Source organism: Poecilia reticulata, chromosome 6 (assembly GCF_904066995.2).
Source record: "Poecilia reticulata chromosome 6, P_reticulata-male-v2, whole genome shotgun sequence".
NCBI lineage: Eukaryota > Metazoa > Chordata > Actinopteri > Cyprinodontiformes > Poeciliidae > Poecilia > Poecilia reticulata.
Window position 1 is genome coordinate 16,728,133 of NC_088835.1, and position 21,028 is coordinate 16,749,160.

At 37.6% G+C, this 21,028-nt stretch overlaps 1 protein-coding gene across 4 annotated transcripts in view; it reads right to left on the reverse strand.

The window, feature by feature from the left end:
* Positions 1–21,028, reverse strand: part of brsk2a (BR serine/threonine kinase 2a) — a 189,050-nt gene that overhangs the window by 68,025 nt on the left and 99,997 nt on the right. For all 4 annotated transcript variants that reach the window (XM_017305359.2, XM_081608049.1, XM_017305357.2 and 1 more), the window contains exon 2: positions 11,032–11,126. In XM_017305359.2, the coding sequence (XP_017160848.1) occupies positions 11,032–11,126 (95 nt within the window). The remainder of the gene's footprint in view (positions 1–11,031; positions 11,127–21,028) is intronic.

Here is a 21,028-nt window from a genome sequence, read left to right on the forward strand (position 1 = left end):
ACACCGCGTGTTTGATAAGCTTTGCCATGGCATGAAGCAACAGCAAAAAGAGCTGTTTAAAGCGGCACAAAATAAGACTCCCTCAAGAGTTCGGTTTATAGTGATTTAATGTTTTGCATTTTCAACTAACGACAACCAAAATAAAAAGGGAATGTTGGTGAAGTTAAAGTTAATATTATAGTCTACAAGCTGCAAATATCTGACACCCTGTGGATTAAATTGATTGCACATTTCCAATTTCAACAGAGCTTTGTCAACAAAGCTGGTAAAAAACGGTAATACACATTGATTTATGAACAGTGACTTGAGACCAGATTAGGAAGCAGAATGCTGAGTGGCCTTCATATTGGCTCATAATTTAGAAAAGAGCTTGTTTAAAGGCTTTACCTGTTAGGGAATATCAATGACATTAGATCCATTCCTTCACATTGCTGTGAGGGAAGAATTAGCTCACAAAAAGATGTAAAAAAAAACTTTCTAAAATAAAATAAAATAAAATAAAAATTACAAGAAGAAGAGCTGATTTTGGATTAATATTTCGTGTTTTATCTCTATAAATTGTAGGGTAAAAAATAACCTTTAAATGCACTAAACAAACAAAGAGTGAAGGGAGCAGCTAAACCACCTCAATAAGCTTGGTGTGCAGTCAAGCTATCAAGATCTAACTGTGAGTTACGTCCCAACTTCTGCTTGAGAACCATACAAAGCTGATAGATCAGCTCGCAGGGGCAGAACATATGAAAGCCATTTATTTCAAGCAGTGTCTGTGCACGCTCTGAGGCATGGATGTGCACAATCCACACACAGGCATCTCTTTACCCAACCCACTGGCGGCAATACAAAATGGCCAATCTAATCATTAGGAGGGAAAGAGAAAAGATGGCAGAGAGAAAAGCTGTGTCGCAGTCACTGAGGTGTCAGGATAACATGATTAAAACTGATTCATGTGGTCAAAGCATTACGCTCCTCACTCACTCAACAGTTTATGTTGGCTGGTATACAAAGCCTTGTAGAAAGTATTCATACCCCTTCCTCTCTACAGTGTTTCACACCACAATCTTGTTTAACTTTATTGGCGTTATGTGAATCAACACAAATTAGTCCATAATTGGATTTTTTGAAACAAATAAAAGGTTGCATATATGTTTTAGCTAATTTTACTTTGACAGGCCTAAAAAGACATATTTTCAGAAGTCATATAATTATTAAACAGAGTCCAATGTTTATAATCTAATCTAATAAATCTAATAAATACAAATGGTCTATGAAAATCTTCAATGCTTAATTATAAAACATTAGTGACCAAACAGCATCATGAACGTGCATTGTTCAAAAGCATCATTGGCATATTAAAAGAGTATGAATTGAATATATTAAGTCACAAATGTACAAGAGACTTGTGGCAAGGTCAGAGAAGCTGCAGAGCCTCATAGCAACGGTGAAAATATTTGTCATCAGGAAAACCGTTATTTGTGCACTCCATCAACTTGGCCACTATGGGAAAATGGCAAAAAAAAGAAAGGTAATTGTTGAAAGAAAGACACAAAAAGAACCTGTTTGCAGTTTACCATAAGTTATGTAGAGGACAGGAAATATATGTGAAAGAATGTGTTCTGGCTGGATGAGGACAAAAGGATTTTTCTTTTTCTTACATAAAAACAGATTTGTGCAGCAGGAAGAAGAAAAAAAATCTTCATACGGTGACCCTAAATAAGGCATCCTCATTTGGAAACCATGTGGAGACCATGTGGGAAGATGGGTGAAGCTAAATACAGGAATGCGTTTTTGTTTTTTTGTTTTTTTTTGTTTTTTTTAAATGACACAAATGTTAGAGGAGGCAATAAAATGTGACACTAAGGCTGTTTTCATACCAGCAGAACCATGACCCGAAACATGCAGTCAGAGCTACAATGGGGGAGTTCAGATCAGTGTGTCTTTGTTAGTAGAATAGAAAAGTCACAGCCCTGCCAACTACAAAAAATAGCAACCAAAGCCTGATAGAAATTCATCTTCCATTCAGCCTGATTGTTGTAGCAAAAAAACATCCTTAGTAGTACATTAAACCTTCTATTTTTTCATTTTTTGGCATGTAGAGATTCAACACAACATCAACTTTTGAGTTAGAGGTTACCTTTATATTGTTGCCTTATAGTTCACTATATTTATTAACTATAATCTGGAAGTGTAAAATCGAAATGATGACATTCAAACTTTGACTAATTTGAAGCAAAATACAATCAAGGAAGTGTGGTTAAAGAATTTTGTAAATCAAGGGCAAGACAAACACAAAAAACCCTCTGTTTATTAAAAAAAATCAATTAAAAAATAAGTAAAGCATTGATATTCCAAATCATCTTCAGAAAATATTGCAACTTTAAGTTCATCCACTATCCCAACCCTCCCCCCCACATGCACCCTTCAATTCTTCATCCCTCCTCTCCCTCTCTTCCGTTCTCTCTCTGGGCTTGGGGACAGCAGAGTGACTTTGATGTCATGCAGCTTTAGGAGGAGAGAAAGTCACTCCGGCTAATTAGTTGTCCTTATCCCGACAGCAGCAGCCGCCACCAGCTCGCTGGCTCAGAGGGAGAAACAGAGCAGGCAACAACAGCAACTACCAACTGCTGCATGCCAAAGATACCCCCACTCCCTATGCCAGTTGTTAGTGCTGCAAGCTTGTAATGATTTAACTCAGCCCTAGACTATGCTGAGCCTTAATAAAGTTTTGCCTTTCTCTAGAAAGATAGGTTGTGTTGTATAAGACATGGTAAAGCTAATATTATGCTGCAGTAAATGTTTCGTTCTCATCCATCTTCTCCCCTATATCAGTGTCTTCAGCAGGTATGTCTAACACCCATCATCAACAGAATTAGGCTTTCTCAAAGTTCAACAAAAATGCACAATATTCTCTTGTGATAAAATATTTCCGTCTTACAGTTTTAATTGAATCTGCCGAAGCACAATTTAACCTAGAGAGCCCTCAAACATTTTCTAGAAGGTACCATTGCATTTTGTGAGCTGAAATGACGGCTATTATTTTCCAAATGTCATGACTTCACACTCTGATTGCCATTAATTTACATTGGGGTAGATTCTCAGTCATCTAGGACATAATCCTAAATACCTAGAATGTCACTGGATTTGTTTCTTGAATTAATTTAATTAGTAGGTTGGACCAACTTTTACTAGATTAAAGGCCAGCACCTTATGCAAATAATGGTGACCAAAATGCTGAAGGTTTTAGGAATTGCAATGATATATGAGAAAGAGATGAGAAAGTACAATGTGGATTTATTATGACTGACATTTTGTATTATAAGTGTATTTTTAAGTTGATCAAAGGGAAGCATACTTTCAAATAGTAGTTCTTGTCTTCCGGTTTCTAAAGGCCCAACTCTTTGAGCCACTTTTCAAAATAAGAAATAAAATATTGGTAACTAGAACATAGTGACTAAGCTAGACAGAAATTGATCTAAATGCTGCGACAGTCTGCATGCTCTTTAATTATTTTGACACCATAATTTCTTTTCCAGGGTTTTCTGTCATTTTCACTTCCTGATGCTATCCATCTCTATGCATTGAATTCTAAAAGAGAAGAAGGTGACCCTTGTACTTGCATCCCATTATCTTGAGTTGCTATGGTTCTGCTCAACTTGAGCAAAATTCAAATATTGCTTCCTTTTCTGTCTGACCGAAAGGTCTCTTTGATGTCAATTTTATCATTTCTACCCGTCTGTGAGGGTCTTTGGACCCCTTTATAGTTTTTTTTATTATGCAGCCCATGTCAGACAGTGAACAAGAAATATATTTGTGTCATGACAAACATTCATTTGAAAAGAAGATAGTATGTCAATATTGCCAAGCCAAAATGAAATTAAGAAAATGGTATGTGAATCAGCAAGGGTTTAATAATTTTTGACCACACAATGCAAAAACAAGATTCTTAAGTGAAGTGATTAAGTAACACAAATCTGTATCTTTTGTGAATTGTGTTATCTGTATCCAGTTAACACAAATCTGTATCTTTAACACACGTATCTTTAACACAGATTTGTGTGTTAAAGATACAGGGTGAACTGTCATGTCCAAGGACACAATGACAGAGGTGGACAGAGTGGGAATCGAACCAGAAACCCAGCAATTGAGGGATGAGCTCCTACCACTTTTGCCACCATGCCGTAAAGAGCTGCAGAAGCAGTAGGTCAGTGGTGAGCACAAACCAGAGGCTCGTCTTCCTGTGTCTGAAATTGATTGCGCAGAGAAGCATTTCCCCGAAATTGTAAACGTCCCTTTATTTCAGAATTCTAAACTGCAAAACCACCTCTGAATGTTGCTGAAAGCAGTCATCTGGCTGAAAGAAAGCTAGTACACTCCTCCCAAGCTTAAATTCAAAACACATTTGAGCTTTTAGAAATATATCTAGCTGCAAAAAAACATGCATAGTGATTATGCTGAAACTAAAGATGTTACATCTGTCACTCTTAAGGTAATATCGCTTTACAGCTATTGTTGGCAAGCTATGAATGGCATGTCTATACAGCAGCTGACTGTAGGCTTGCTACCCAAAACTGATAGCTTGACAGATGAACCGGCTAATACTGGCTTGTTGGTTCCTGTTGTTTCTCAATATAATGTCAAAGAATAAAAAAATGTGCAACATTTTGAACAATAAGCAGTTGAAAACAAGTACATTTAGTCCACATTTTTTGGTGATTAAGTTTTAAAAGTTACTTGAGCAATTTTTTTCCTATCAAAATCAATAAATGTTATTTTATTATAGCTCCGACAATCAATCTTATATGTTTTACAAGCAGTCGCAACAGTTCTCACATTTTATTTTAAATAAATTTAATTTTGGTGGTAATATTGTACTGCACAAATTTTGCACGATATAGTCAAACCATGACATTTTTATGTAAAGTTATGATGTGATAATCTCAAACTGGTCAATACCTACACAGTTATAGCTGTAAAGCTGAATCTCTATTGGCTTATCTATACTTTTATGCTTCACTTAATCTTAAAATCTCACATCTCTTATATGTGTTCACTAGCTTTGTCTGACATGCATGCTGAGCTTAGCAAAATGTCAGACTTTATTGTCATTTTAGTGATATTATTTTATTTGCATGCAACCCCAGTAATAACCATGACAACTTGCCTGCTCTGTTTGTGTGAATGTCATGTTAACAGATCAATAGAAAACACTCCCACTTTAGGGAGGAAATGTAAGTAGAGATGTGATGTCCCTACACAGGCATCTGTGTTATCTTGTCTCAGTGGGGGGTCCACACAGCATGTCCATCTCTCTCTATTTTGCCTTGTTCTCTTTCACCCCGCCTCCTGTTCCCACTGAGTCTCATCCTCCGAGGCCCACGGCACAGTTGTGGCAGATATAGACAGAGAAGCTGGCTGACTTTCAGAAACATGGACCGGGTCTTGAGATATGGACTCAAAACACACACAAACACACGCACAGAGAATAATGGTTGATTTTCAACAGTACTTAGATCAGGGTGCCGTCTCCTGTTCTGTTTACCCTCGGTGCCGAATACTGCTGACATACTGTCATATGTGCATAAAATGTATTCTCTATGCGTCTGTTTCCATCTCATCCTTCAAAATATGACAGCCGGCTTTTCCCACAGACAGAGACACTTATTATTCAAGTAGCTACATTGCTACATTTTGTGTTTAAAATAAAAAAACACTACCTTCTGCTTGTTCTTTAAAACAGTCAAGGCTTATTCCCTTGTTAGAAAACTGACAGGAAGTTCACCGATGAATATGTTAGCCAAGAAAGTTCAGTGCTCTCTCTGCTCTATTAGGTCACAGCCTGTAGGGCCATGGATTAAAATGTTGCAAGATTAGTTCTATAAAGTTCAACACAGTGAATCGAGCTGAGAGGTCTCCGCCAAAAATCTCTAAGACAATTAATGCAACCTGTCTACTCATCTCCGTAGACCCTTGACTCTTAAGGCCAGTCAGCAGAAGGACAGACGGAGAGGGATGACACAGGTCATAAAGGACACATACATGCACAGACATAGTAATGCGTCTCTCGCTGTGTGGTATATGTACTGGAGAAATTTTCTTATTGAGCAGTTCTGTCTATTATCTGTAGCTGTTCACGAGTGTGTCTTCAGCAGAGCTGCACACACAGACCTGTCCAGGGGAGTCAGATTTTCTCCCTAATGGCACCACGGGGACCAAAGACATTATCATATTAAAAGGTGACATTTCACAGCCGGAGCCTAGCAGGAGAGTGCTGCCCGGTGACTTTGACAGTTTGACAGGCAAACAGGCAGACAGGACAAAAAGAAGCACCAGAGACTGCAGTGCAAAACAATTGGAATATTTGGGGGGAAAAAGAGGCTGGAGGATGCAGTCAACATCTGTCCAGGAGCAGCAGGAAACTCAGAACTGAAGATTTGATTGTGGATCTTATTTGCAAAATCAGTGTTGCTGTGACCATGCAGAAGTGTGAACTGTGTGGTTCCTCTTGGACTAACAGTTTGCTTCAGCCTCTGTGCACAACGAACCTGGATTTATACTAAACGAAAATGCCACGTTAAGATATTAAGAGCTTAAAGTACTTTATCAGAACATGCCCAATACATCTTAAGTGCTTTGAAACATTCATAATTTGTCATATACAACTACAAAACTACTGTATGTTTTATTGAAATGTTATGTGATCTAGTTGTGAAACCATTTCAGCCTTGCAAACAAGACTTTGTGTCTGCAGCAAGTGTTTTTAGTGTATTTAATAGTTGGGTGATAATCTTTCGATTTCCAATGACTGGTTTACATGGAGCTATCTAAGATTCTCAAAGATTGAAATACTTCTTAATAACCAAATCCTGTTTCAAACTTTTCCAAAACTCTATTGAGCTTCTGTCTTTATGATGTTGTTTGTCCCCTAAGGTTCTCCAACAATTCTCTGAAGCAGTCTGATGAAAAATTACATTAATATCTTTAAAATAATCCCTCTAATAGTTCAGTCTCTCAATGCAGATACTTCAGTACACATCTGCTTGCTACACACGCACCAACAGAGGACCAGCAGTTAAGCGAAGAATGACAATGTCAGAGCTCGGTAATTGGCTCTGAACTGCAGCTTCAGCAAGTGTGTGTCCTGTCGGAGACCTGTCAGTTTTTGCCGCACCTTACTGCTGTCACATATTGCAGCTGTTCCACCAACCACTTCTGCTACACCTAATAATACTTCTGTCAGAGCAAAGGCGACAGAAATGGCCAGTCTTTTCCTTCATGGAAATACCTGACTGCATGTTGAGTGGAGTAAGAGACAGAAAAAGAGTTATTTCTAGAGTAAAGCAGTAGAGTGAGTGCAAAAGAAGAAAAAAACAAGACTGTGGGAGATTTCCACACAGCAAGGAGTTGATTTATACAGAATATTTATCAAACAGCAATATCCAAGCACAAAGAGCATTTCATCAGAAGTCTAATGGTGTTTCTGCATGAAATGTTGAAAACTGAGGGAATTTCACATTTCAGACAGCCTGTGATGTGAGCAAACCCATTCACTTCCTGCTTTCCAGCTCATAAGCCAACAATTACAGTAAGTACTTCTCTCTGTGAAAGAAAATTTCCAAGTTGGAACATCTTGTGATATAGTCCTTTGTTTCCTGGTTACTGCCAGTTTTTTAATTTTTTTATAACCACCCCTTCAACTCAAGAGACAATTTCATATAATGACTATTTTGAGCTGAGACAGAATGAAGCTGCCCAGCAGGAGTCCTGGGATGTTATGAGAAAGAGCAAATATGATTAAAAAAATAGAGAAACACTGCGGTAAGTAGCCAATCAGTTTCTGACACTTACTAAATTATCATGACATCTAATGAGGAACGTACAGATATGTCTCTTTAAGATTAAGCAAAAATATATTTAAAGTTGCAGCTTCAAAGCTTTCAATGGACATTTTTCAGTTAAGCCTCTTGTAGTTTTTTTCCTTACATGCTTTATTTTCAAACAGCATAAATAGGAAATGTTATACAAAAAAAAAGATTTTTCAAGGGTTTACGTTTATCCGAGCTTTCAAAGGTTAACAGTGATCAAGGTTAAGTCTTTTTGGGGAAACTCTAGAAATATTTTCAAGGGATGGCCTGATGGAGTGAGTGAGAATTTTAGGGTGGCACACATTGATGCAAAGCCAGAGTGTCTTATGATGCTGTGCCATTTATAGAGAAGGGTGTGGCATCCTGTAACAGGCTCAAAAGACAACATAAATACACGGTGCAAATAACTGAAATATGTACACCATCTTAAAATCATATCATTTAGATTTGACTATCTAAAAAAGTTACTTTATTTAAATAAAGACAAAGAAAAAGTACTATTCACATTTTAGCACCAGTTTTTACCTGTATTTCACTATATGTGAGCTAAAATAATCAAAATTACAATAAGAAAAAAAAGACTTGAAATATTTGATTTAATGTGTAAGAAATGAATATACCACATAATCTTTATAATATTCTAACTTTTTAGAATAATCCTGTATATATCTATGGAGAGGCATTACAAAGAGCCCAACTTTATTTTGTTTTTAAGTGTTGTGTAGCAGTGAACAAGATAAAAATGGCCTGATATGCTATTCAAGCGAAGGCTGGAGATGCCCAAGACTTTTTTTTCCAGACTGTGTGCACAACACGCACAGGTGTCATGCAGTGTAACTGCTGCAAGAAGTGCCACAGTCATTTTTAGAAACAGCAATTCAGTGACCAACTTGCAACTAAATCTGTCTGTTCACTCATAATGTAAGGTTGAGTATCTAGCAAAGACTGGCAAGAAAAAAAAAAGTATTTTTACAGTGAAATGAAATCTGAGCTGCCAAGGCACTGCGCAGGTGATGTGCACTGAGACTTTGATAGCACTTACATTTCAGGTAGCTCACTATAAATCCTTTAATAAACTGAGATTTTTATGAGTGGGAGTGGAGGTATAGTTTGCTTGACCCCTTTCTAACAAAATCAAACACACAAGTGACTGTAGATTTTGCTACAACTTTACCAAGACTGCTTCGCATATGAGGAAACGGCTGAGGATGAATCAATCGTAAACTCTTGTTTTTTATGAAAACTGAACTTGTAAAGCGGTGAGTAAATCTAAAAGTGACAGAAAGCACAGTTCAGAAAACTACATTTTCACTCAGGAGTCAATACAAGATCTCATTTAAAATACTTTTGTTCAGTGCTGCATGTCATTTCAACATATCCCACAATGTTACAACCTTTTCTTTTTCTAGAAATATGTAGCAAAGCGTGTATCAGCTTGACTTTCCTGTACACTAGATTTAAAACAGTGTTTTTCAACCACTGTTCCGCGGCACACTAGTGTGCCGTGAGTGATCGTCAGGTGTGCCGTGGAAATTATTCAATTTCACTACGGTACCGTATTTTCCGGACTAAAAGCTGCTACTTTTTTCCTTAACTTTGAACCATGCGTATTGTAGCCCGCTGTGGCTTTTCTGCGGATTTTTCTTCAACCACCAGGGGGCTCTCTAGCAGGAAGTGAATCATTAGAAGTCAAAATTGTAAATCAAAGAAGAACGGCTACTTTTCATTTAGAACAAGCACATGCTAGCAGCAGGCACGACGGAGAAATGTTTTCAAACTCATATCATGCAGCTTTTAAGTTGAGGGTTGGCACTACAGGAGGGAAATAGAGCCGCTGCATTTAAGCTCAGTGTGAACGAAACCATGGTTTGACTTTGGAGACGGAGTGATGCGTCCAGCAGATTTATTAGGACGCAGCCCTCTGCTGGGTCCTAATGGAAAACCGAGAACAGCTTCCAGTTTTTATTTTATTTTATTTTTTTAATTGAGGGTGCTAGTATGGTGCGCTCTATAGTCCGAAAAATATCGTAATTAGTTTTAAAAGATTTTTTGAGATTGTCTGCAAATAATGCCATCTTCGAGTATCTGCTGTAGTAGCAGCAGCGGCGTAATCATGTAATGTTCTTACCACTAGATGGCAGTAGGTACATAGCATTTTACATTAAAACAAGAGAATTAGTGATGCACGAATGTTACAGGTAGCGGTGAGAGTACTGAATCTAGAAAGACTGATGACAGTGATGGAAAAGACAGTGAAGCTCAGCAGTAGTTGGAAAGAGCACGAGTCAATTTCCCACAACATATCTGTGTGAAGTGAGCTTCTCTAGTGTGGCTACTATAAAAACTAAAAACAGAGAGAGACTGAGATGTTGAGGAAGAGCTTTGTCTTTCTTCAATTTCTGCCAGGAAATCAGATCTGTTTTCATCCAAACATGCACAGGTTTCACACCAGGTGGGTAAAATATACAGATATTGACATTTTGTACATGCAACTCTTCATATTGTAACAGTGAATATGAAGTTAAATGTTTCCCATATATTATTGCTTCTTTCAGAATAAGAATTATTTTCTGTATTCTGGCTATAAGATGCTTGTGGATTAGTTTGTAAAACACTGACGTTTTCTACAACTTCTTTAAATTTAACACCACAGTGTTGTGGCACTGTTCAGGGGCATTTTTGAAGTGGATATGTTAAGTGCAATTTGAAATAAGAAATGTAAAATGTGATAATACATTTTTGTGTTTATTTGATTCCTATTCGAGAGACTTTGATAAGAATGACTATATATAGGCGGCTACAGAGTATCTTTATTTCCATTTTTAGTTGGTGGTGTGCCTCGGGATTTTTTCAATTAAAACGGTGTACCTTGACTCAAAAATGGTTGAAAAACACTGATTTAAAACATATGCCATCATTATTATTCAGCAGTTTAAGATATGTGACAACAGAAGAAAAAAAAAATATTTATAAAAAAGAACAAGACATACCATGGGGGGAAGGATTAAACGATCTGTTATACAAAATAATTTGCTTAAAAACAACAAAAACCAACGAGGCCTTTTGAAAACTGTTTCTTCAATGTAACAAAAAACCTAAAGCAGAATAAAAATGCAAAATATTCAACTGGGTTAAGATTTTAAAACCATAAATCTTAAGTCTGGAACTTTACCTTCATTAGTACCGACTCGCTGAGCTTCTCGCGGTTGACGATCTTTATGGCAACCTTCTGGCATGTCACACAGTGAATTCCAAGCTTTACCAACCCTGTGAAAGAGTAAAGACAATCAGGTCATTAATGTGAAATTCCAAATAATACGATGTCTATTCTTCGATTTGAGGCAAGAGCATGGCAGCAATGAACAAGCCGGGGGTATAAACTGCGTGTAGAATGTTACTCAGTAAACAAAAGAGTGCTTGGATCTACAAACATACGGATGAAATAGAATTATGAGAAAAATTATTGTTATATTTTTCTAAGACTAATAATGTGTATTGATGAGAAACCTGTAAAATGGCTTGTAAACTCATGTTCAAAATGACCATAATGACTTCTGGAGTGAACACAGTTACTTGAACTGCCCTTCTAAGGTTTATTTGACTCATAAAAGCAATGAGTGAGGGTTTATTGTCTGCTATTGATTTCTGTAATGTACCAAACCAATGGAAAACAATTGTAATTTAAATTGAGTACAAACAGCTTTAAAAAGCAATGGCCATGCACTCATTATTAACTATTACACTAAAATAAAATTGAATAAAGCCGAGAGAAGTGGATTACGATGGCATATTTCTACAAGGTAGCTGAAATAATAACACTTTACTTCAAAAAACAACATAAGAAAAGACATTTGCATGTTTGGTGTTCTACTAGGAATACATTTACAAGTATTCCCCCATATCTCAAACAAATCTTGTGGTTTTCTACTGAACACAAAAGCACTTTTGCTACTCTATTTTACTTAATGTCCCTAGATACTGTTGCTTCAGGTAAACGATCAGTCGCAAACAGTGAAGACAACAGACAGGGGCACTGCAATGAGCACATTTTCACTGGAATAAAGCAGCGTGTGCATTTGATACGGGAGGAGCCATGAGAAAAGCTCCAATTGATTTTCTGCAGGGACCATGCAGTCGCATACACATTTCAAAAAATTCAATCAGATAACTTTTAACAAACTGAAACAAATGCACCCATATAAAACACATGTCAGTTCATGCTTTTAATAGATTATCCTATGGTGCCATGGTGCCTCAGAGAACAGAAGACTATAAAGGTAATAATTTGATATATCTCACAAAGAATTTGAAGAAGGAAAAAAAAACAGAATTAAATTAATTCTGATAATTATTTCTAAAACCCTTAATATTTCTAAACTGCTATACTATACTGTATTTATTTCACTTTATGTCTAACTCTGTTAATTTGAGATTATTTTCTTTAATAGATTTATCTATTCATTTTTAAGTTGAAAGGTAAGCTACAGTTTATTGCAGACAGAGAAATGACTGCGGTGAGCTGGTGCAGTGGTTATTTTTTATTTTATGTCTTTGGATTTAGTAAAAAATGACACTTTGCTACATCTTACCAACCAAAGCTGCAACTACCAAACTCTTAAAATGAAACTCGTCCCCAAATCAACTTTTTTACAGATAAACTTTCCAAATAGATTATCTCTATGTTTTGTGCAAATTTTGGCATTTTTGTGCAATTCTTTTGATTTGCCATTATTTGGTCCTAAAAACCGTGTCCTGGTCTTTCCTGTCAAACGGTTCTTAGGCAGTTCAATTTTCCTCAGGTTGTAACGTTACGGCTTGGTATAACTTCATCACTTTAGGTATAAAAGCACAGCGCTCCCCACCCACTTCTTTGTCCCGCCAGGTGGCGAGTCAGGAGTTGTTGTGAGCGTTGCCGTGGTGACTGGCGAGCACTGATCAATAGCTTTACTTAGCTTTACAAATGTGTGATTTATTTGCAACGTAGATACGCAGTAGAATAGGTCTCCTCCTCTCTGACTATTAGCGAAGGTATACTGTGTGAGACTGGCTGCAGTCGTTCTGAGGAAGCAAAAGAAGCTAATAGCGGCTAATGGCTGCTCACTCAGGACTGACATGCTGCCTGCAGCCGAGCTGCAGAAAGTTTTTGCCATAAAAGTCTCCAACAACACAGAAAAAGAGATGCTAGATTTATCACCAGTTGTTTTGAAAAAAGTCACTAGAGGAGTCTTAAAATTGTTAAATATAGCGACAAAGTGGATAAGTTGACAGTGTTTCTTCCGTCCTGATCACACCCCCACTCATCGCCGCACTCAGCCGTGTCTCTCGACTCCGCTGACTTTGCTGGAATTTTTCAAAATTTGCCAGGGGCAGGGTTATTATTTACACTTTAAGTTTTTTTTTTTTTTTGTTGTTGTTTTTTTACAGTTTTATGAACTAACTAGTGAGTCAATTGGCTCTAAGGAGGAAGTGAAACATGGACTGGTGTAAAGTTTTCTGATGCTTCTTATATGTCACAAGCAACGACAATGAATGGGGAGGAAAAAGCAGCAGAGGAAAAACATAAAATTAGGAGGAAATAAAAATAACAGCAAGCAAAAGCAAATGTTAAAGAGATTAAGAGATTGCACATTATTCAAATGGCAGGCCACAGATAATTAAGCAATAATGGAGAGCATTGTGTGGGAGTAAGGCTTCAATCTGGGATGTTGAAGAGCTGCAGGGCAGAATGTGGAGTCACACAGAAGAGTGAAAGCACAAGAGAGAAAATGACAGAAAAAGGAAGGAAACAGGAAAGAAAGGAACATTAAAGATGAAAAAAGACAAGATTTAGGAAGAAGAGAACAACAGACAAAGCTATTAGCTTTGAGATGATAATCATATGTTAATGGACGCTATAGAGAAGCTCATGAGTCATGATAAACACATTAAAAGAGAAAATACATCTGCAAATGCCTGAAAAGTTAACAGAATTGTTTGCCTCACTATCCATCTTTTGACAGAGCCAGGCTTTTCTTGAGCTGAGGGCACATTAGGAAGACAAAAACGTGCACAGGGAACACAGCACATTATGATTTTACAATCACTCTGTGAGCTGCAAGGAAGTTTGGAGCACAATAAAATGAGATCTAAGGTTGTTTTGAGACAGAAAATGCATAAACACTGTACCTTAAAAATTAAGTGGCTACAATAAAATAGCATAAGAACGTTCAAAATAGGAGATTGCATGACATTTCTGGGTCTTTATAAAAAGAATAATTGATGGAAGTTTTCGCGTGAGATGGGGAGGTGGGATTGAGAGCTAATCTCACTGGAATACTGCAGCTGTGGATGACAAATTGGTAAGCAGAGATGGCAGTGGCTGATACAAAGAGTAACTCGGCAACACTCAGGTTTCATCTGGATCTTTTTGGAGTCAACAAGTAAAATGTCTGAACTTGTGGATTTAAATGTAAAACTTTGGCTGACGCATAAGGGATCAAAATCTTATCAAAGGATTCTAGTTGTCTTTAATCTTATTGTCCATATGCGCGCGAGAAGTGTTTTAAAGCTTAAATAAGTTTTTTTTTTTTGTCTGTTTGTTTTTTTTTTTTTTCCAGTCTCCATTTTAGAAATTAATAGATGCAGGTAATTGCCATTTTAGCTCAGTATCAAATCAAAATAGCAACTACAGAATATTTTACTCCTAAATTACTTTACAGTATATTTTTAGGGCCATTGTACTTCTATGAAACGTTATAAAATCAATCTCTTTTATTACTGTTTAAAATTATTATGAGAATTATCCAATCTCTACTGTATGGTTTGGAGCTCTACTGGTTGTCCGCCTAGCTAAAACTATAAAATTTTTTATTTCTTTATTTTTTTGCTGACCTGTATTATGTGCACAATGCCCAATATCAGTTGTATAATGTATCAAACCTGCTCACTGAGAAAAACCGTCAGTGAAGCAGCTTAGATATAATGCTACAATTTCACTTCAACCACTGAAACACAGGGTTCTGCATATTCCAAGTATGGTAATAACATCTGATTAAGATCAAGGAGTTATAAAACATGAATAAATTTAGCCAAAATGGGAAATGTCAAAATTAAAACAAGTCCAGGACTAACGATAGGTAAATAATGAACTATTGCATATTGGAGAAGCACCAAGTGTATGGAAAACAGCAGGCTGTACTATGAAGTTTATGGCGTGTGCCAGTGTATATTGATGTATTTCACTCTTGGCCCCCTCCAAAATCAATAACACCGAAAGGTTACCACTGACTTACCACCAGCTGTTGTCCCAGCTCTGCAATGTTTTATCTCCCTGTGATTAATGATCTAATGTGAAGGAATCCTGGTGGAAGAGACAGGGAGAACATTGCTATATGGCTCATAGCATCAAAGTTGTAAAAGTGGTGCTTCATTGCTGCAAAGTCCTGATTTCAATCACGCCTCTGCAGCTTTTGACATGTTAGGGACGACTGAAGAGGTTTTTTCAAACGCTGAGCTCAGCACATTCAAAGACTAAAGAACTTCCAAGCTTAAAATTTATTACAATAATAAAGTCATTTTTATTTACGTTTCTCATAAGTTACACAGCGAAATTGGTACTAAAACATGCATAAAGTTCCAACATTGTACTGAAGAAGTCAAAGTAAAGCACATTATTCCAGTGGATCTCTTCCTCTACACCACAGTGCCATGTGCCACCACTGATTTTTTTAATGGGCTTCTCGGCCCACTTTGCTGTGTCTTTACAAGTTATTTTGATTCATGGAAGAGCATCACTGCTGAACATGCTGTCCTGAAAAATATCACAACAGAGTCCTACAGTTTATTTGTGGCAGCAGCTTCTACTCATAACTTCTTGAACAATAAAACTATCTAATTGACTTAACTGAGCATAACTTCCCTGATTTTTGGATGTGTATGGATATTTTATAGGAAGGGTTAGGGTGCAATAGGTCAACAGTACAAATAATCTCCGTAAAACAACCCCATCCTATTATTTTACATCATAGTATTTTTGAGAAATACTTAACATATGGTCAAATGCTAAAATTTGTTTTCCTAACTGATTGCCTACTCGTATGCGCTACTAATATGCCTTCATTGTTGTGTTTTCATTTGGCTACTTCTTAAAGCTGCAGTAGTGAACTGAAAGGTTTAACAAGCACAGCCTATAGGTCCTTCGCTTTTTGTTCTGTGCTACACTAAAGTCCTCCCTCCATAACTCCTCCACCCCAGCAGTTTGTACTGAACTCAATTTGTTAGTTTTCCTGTAACGTTAGGTTATCTCTCCGCCATTAACAGATGCAGCACAATGGCAACCTTGCGCCTGAACGACGGTGTGTTCTGTGGAGAAGCAGGATATAAGCAGCATGACTGACAGTGCTAAGACCTTCCTCCTGACTGATTAGATGTTTCACTGCGTTTGAAGGATCACTGCGTTTTGAAGGATCCTTATTAGATGTGCGGCGATCAATCGGCCACCGTTCATAATCGGCCGATTTCCGTGAAAAAGTGTATGATCGGTGATCGCCGATCACAGTCTCTTGTTGCCGATCACACAAACCGATCACCTTCATCTCATTTCGCAGCCTGTCTAGCTGGTCTCCTCTTTCCTTCACACTGCGCAAGCGCGCAACAACAAATCCTAAGCAATGTGGAACTATAACGAACTGAGTGAATGGGGAAGTTTGCGTGTTGCGGCGGAAAATTGAAGCACGTGGGTTTAAGCACGTCAAAATGCATCAACACGACGAATCTAATATGGCATAAAAACAATGCCATACTTGACAGAGTTTGGCTATATTGAGGCTCACTGCAGTAAAAAAGACATATCGAGCAATCAGACAGCAGGTAAAGCAGCGCACAGCTACAAACACTCACCCGGATTAGCATGACGGTCAGAAAGCTAAACAAATAACGTGCAAAATTATTTAAGTCTTTGAGCTGCGATGTAAGATGCTGGTTCTGCTCTCGCTGTTGAACCGCTGCTACGTGATACAGGTAGTAATATTTCACAGATGAAGCGCCGCTTCTGCTCCACCTGGTAGTGACTCTCACACCGAACCTCTGCTTAAAGCTGCAGCATCTAACTTAAAAAAAAAATACATTTTACATATTAAAACTTTCGCTGTCCTAACATGAGACAGATAATCTCTGAAAAAATAATCGACCTCCTCTGCCTCCTCCCTTTTCTGCATAATTACTCCGCTCAGTCAGAAACAGCCAATCAGAACTAGCAGTAATCAGCTAGCCGCCATGCTATCAGAAAGGTTTCATTCAGTAACTCAGGATTGTTTATTGTAATGGATCCTGTATTTGCCTTTGAACGTTAAGTTTTATACTTGAATTTTTTGGCAATGTTGAGAGGTTTTATTTTGACTTTTTGCATTATTTAGCCTCTTCAGAGCCTTCATATGTTTTCAGTCTGTCAAAGATAGCATTACCAATAGCAGTACAATTTGCACAATGCCTGCTTTTTTCTTGGAAAAAGTTATTAAAAACAAAATTTTGTCTAAATTAAGGTGAATTCATGGTTCCTTTTTCCACATAATGTAACCGGTAGTGCTTTTGATTAAAAAAATAATAATTATGTGATCTGTATCGGTGATCGGCCCTGATGGGTGATCGGAATCGGCATCGGCAGGAAAAAACCTGATCAGCACATCTCTACTCCTTACTAGATTCATTTCTATATGGAAACCAAACCAACATCAGGAGAGCAAAAAAAGATCAGAAAGAAATGCTCTCACTTTCACACCTCTCCAACTTTCAAAGGTGCTAAACCACTGCTGGCAGATGGTAATAGTTTATGCTGGCTTAGCTTTCTCTCCCTGAGGCGGTGGCTCTGAGAAGCTCATTGCCCTTAGGCGCAGATCTGTGATCTGCTTTCCATTTCTGCTCTCTAACCCTGAATGCTCTACGTCAGGACTATCACTCTGCACTGGAATCAGCATTCAACAGGAAATCCAGCAGGTGCTAGGGCTTATTCCTGCTGCTCTCTCCAACCATATGAAAAGCCCATGGAGCAGGATGTGGGAATCCCCTGCAGCACGGCAAGAGGAGGGATCCTATCCCATCAGGAATCCCGACTGTGTGACATGTCTCATTTATGTACAGATGTAACCAATAAATGAAAATATAACTGAAAATATTTTCTTTCAATAGTTTAACCAAATCATTTAAACTTTTTATTTAACCATTTATTTTGTTCAATTTTATTTTGATAATTATGAAAACCCACAATTCAGTTTCCCAAAAAAATGTGTCCCATAGCATTGTGCTATGAAATGTTCTTTCTCATGGCACATTCAAAGATAAGACAAAGTATAAAAATTAAAACATGATTAACAATACAAAGCGCAAAAACTAAACGAGACAGATAATTAAAGACAAAATACTTAACAAGACTTGAGCAAAAGTACATGTGAAAATGAGCTACTTTATAAATGAGTCAAGACTCTCAAAACCTCATGAAAACAAAAGAACCGATTTCATCGTGGAGCTGCAAGAAAGGAAAGGGTGATCCCCTCTAATATAATCACGTGTAAGACTGCTGACTTCACAGTTGTCCAGCAAACATCCACTGATGCTAGCTGTTCACAGAGTTGTATTTAAGCATACAGTAGAGTTGAATAAAAGAAAGGATACCCACAGCCTGGAGAGGATTGTAAAGCAAAGTCCATTCAAGAGTTTGTGTTAAATTTACACAGTGTTGACTACAGCTTGACTCAGTGCTTCAAGGGTCTCCACACATGCACATATCCAGAATATGGGCTACATCTGATACATTAAACTACTCTTGAAGGGGAGTTTTCCCAGTCATTGATAGTTTGAGAAGCCATGCGATTGTTACAGGTCCCGAGTGTCAGGCTCGCTATAACAGTGATGAGCACAAACTGAAGGATTCTATTATGCCTTTAGCATCCAGATAGCGTTTTTTCTTTATTTGTTAAAGAAATTATTTGTTTACAGTGTACCGCATTAGTGTTTATAAAACTGGTTTACTTTTCCCACAAGTAATAATTAACTTCACACATTACCTTTTTCACATTTCCATCCTTCACTTAGATGAAGACAACCAAGGCATAGTGTGTCAAACAGGATAAATTCACCGTTTTAGAGCTCTACTGCTTTTAGCTGCATATGAACTGGCATAAGAATCAAAATGTACACTGATTTTAACTGAATACCAATCAAAAATTAGAATTACAAGACTTACAAATCAAATACAGAATTTAACTTAGCATTGTTTCAACTTTAACCTCGCGGTGTACGCTCTTTGCACGTACACCGCTGACGTCACATCTGCATGAGCAAAATGCGGCTTTCTTGCTTCTGCTTTGAGTTACCATGACAACTAGAAAAGACAAACTCGTATTTCAGAAGCAAATAAAGCAATACCATGAACATTGTTGTTTTCCTAAATATAATGGGTTTTTAAGTTTTCATGGATTTCCAAACGATCCTGAACTAAGAAGATGGTGGCTTGTAAATATTTGTTGCTAAAAGTTAAAGCTAACGCCGCACAGCAAAGTTTGCAGCCTTCACTTCACTCCGTATTAGCTTCTTCAGCCTTAAACTACCGGGGGAAGACGGGTGGTAAATAAAGGAGCTGCCCCTGTGTTATTTCCATGGAATCACTTCCGTAGTCAGCCTGAAAGATCGAGTGTATGGGAACAAGTCAGCAGACTAAAGTCAGATCACTGTGCAACTGATCTGCCTGTACACACTGCTGTAAACACCATCCTGTTTGAGCTCTTCACAAGATGCATGCAAAAGCAATAAAACTAAATAACACAGAGACCTTAAGAAACATGGCCATATTTTTCTAAAAGCAACAACTTTGAACCTTAACAGTTAGCTGAACTCGAACTCTGACACAAGTGCTGCCCTACTTTTAAGATATGGGGCTTGTTGTGTTTGTTCATGCTTTTGTATCATCATTTTAATAAGTACAAGAAATTAGTGCAGAGTCATGTAGGATAGAACAATGAGGACTCACTACTCAGCAGATTCAACCCCACAAACTGCTTTTTTCATCTCATTTCCCAGAATACAGTTTCCTCCTTTCCTCCACACTTAACATTTTCAGTCAGTCATGACGTTAGTCTTCCCAGATTGAATTCCCCAGTAACTGCTGTGAGCCAAAGCAACAGCAACAACGTCAGCAAAGCAAGCATCTTCAAAAGCAGGAAGAACAGTTTAGCCCTGGAGTGCTGAAGCGAGAAGGGATGCACACTGACGCATGCATAAAGAAACAGTTTATTTAGGTTGTGTAAAATAATATATTTCCACCACAGCTCCTTCACAAGTCATTTCCCTGATCAAAACACAGGAATGTAAACCTTCAGCAGTTTATATATTTCAAATATATATATTACAAGTTGCACAGTGTCATTAAAATTGTTGTTGGCTCCAGCTGAAGTCACCACCATGTGAATCTCACCCAAACTCTTGGTAAATAGGTTAATAACTTACAGATTCTTCTGATTTTGCCTTTTTGTCACACTTCAAATCAACAAATTTTGATAACATTTAAAGATAGCTATAGTTTATAGAAAAAGCAGATTTCAGATAATGATTCCATTGTGGTTAAAAAAAAGTAGTAAGTCAGAGAAAATATCAACTTGCTCCCATGGAACAAAGTAACTTTTCTCCCTGCTATGAATACTGAATCAAATATTCAAAGCCAAAGTCTAAGCAGTCCTAATTCCAGTCAGAAACACGAGGCTACTCTTATAAAACATGCCTGCAGCACACAAAAAAAAAAGAAGAAAAGAAAACACAGGGTAAAAACTGGGCGGAGCTAAATATGCGGCCAGCGTAGCATTAGTCACCTTTGGAACCTAATTGGGCACCCAAGGTGATTAAAAGGTCAAGCCACCCAGCGTTGTGAGATTAAACCAAAATACAAAGGCAGACATGATTTATGGTTGCCCTTTCTCTCCGTGCACAACACGACCTGTACACTCATGCGGACTGTACTGGGAAGCCTAGCCTGGGCTAGGCTATTAGCCCAGTCACAAGCATCCCCATTCCTTTAACATAGACAAAATATTACATCATGTCCATGTTCTGGTGCTTTGAGTAGAACTGAATCATATAATTTAACCACGTTAAATTATTTGGTGAAAAGCTGGTTAAATGCTTTTTTAACCAAGTTCTCACATGGA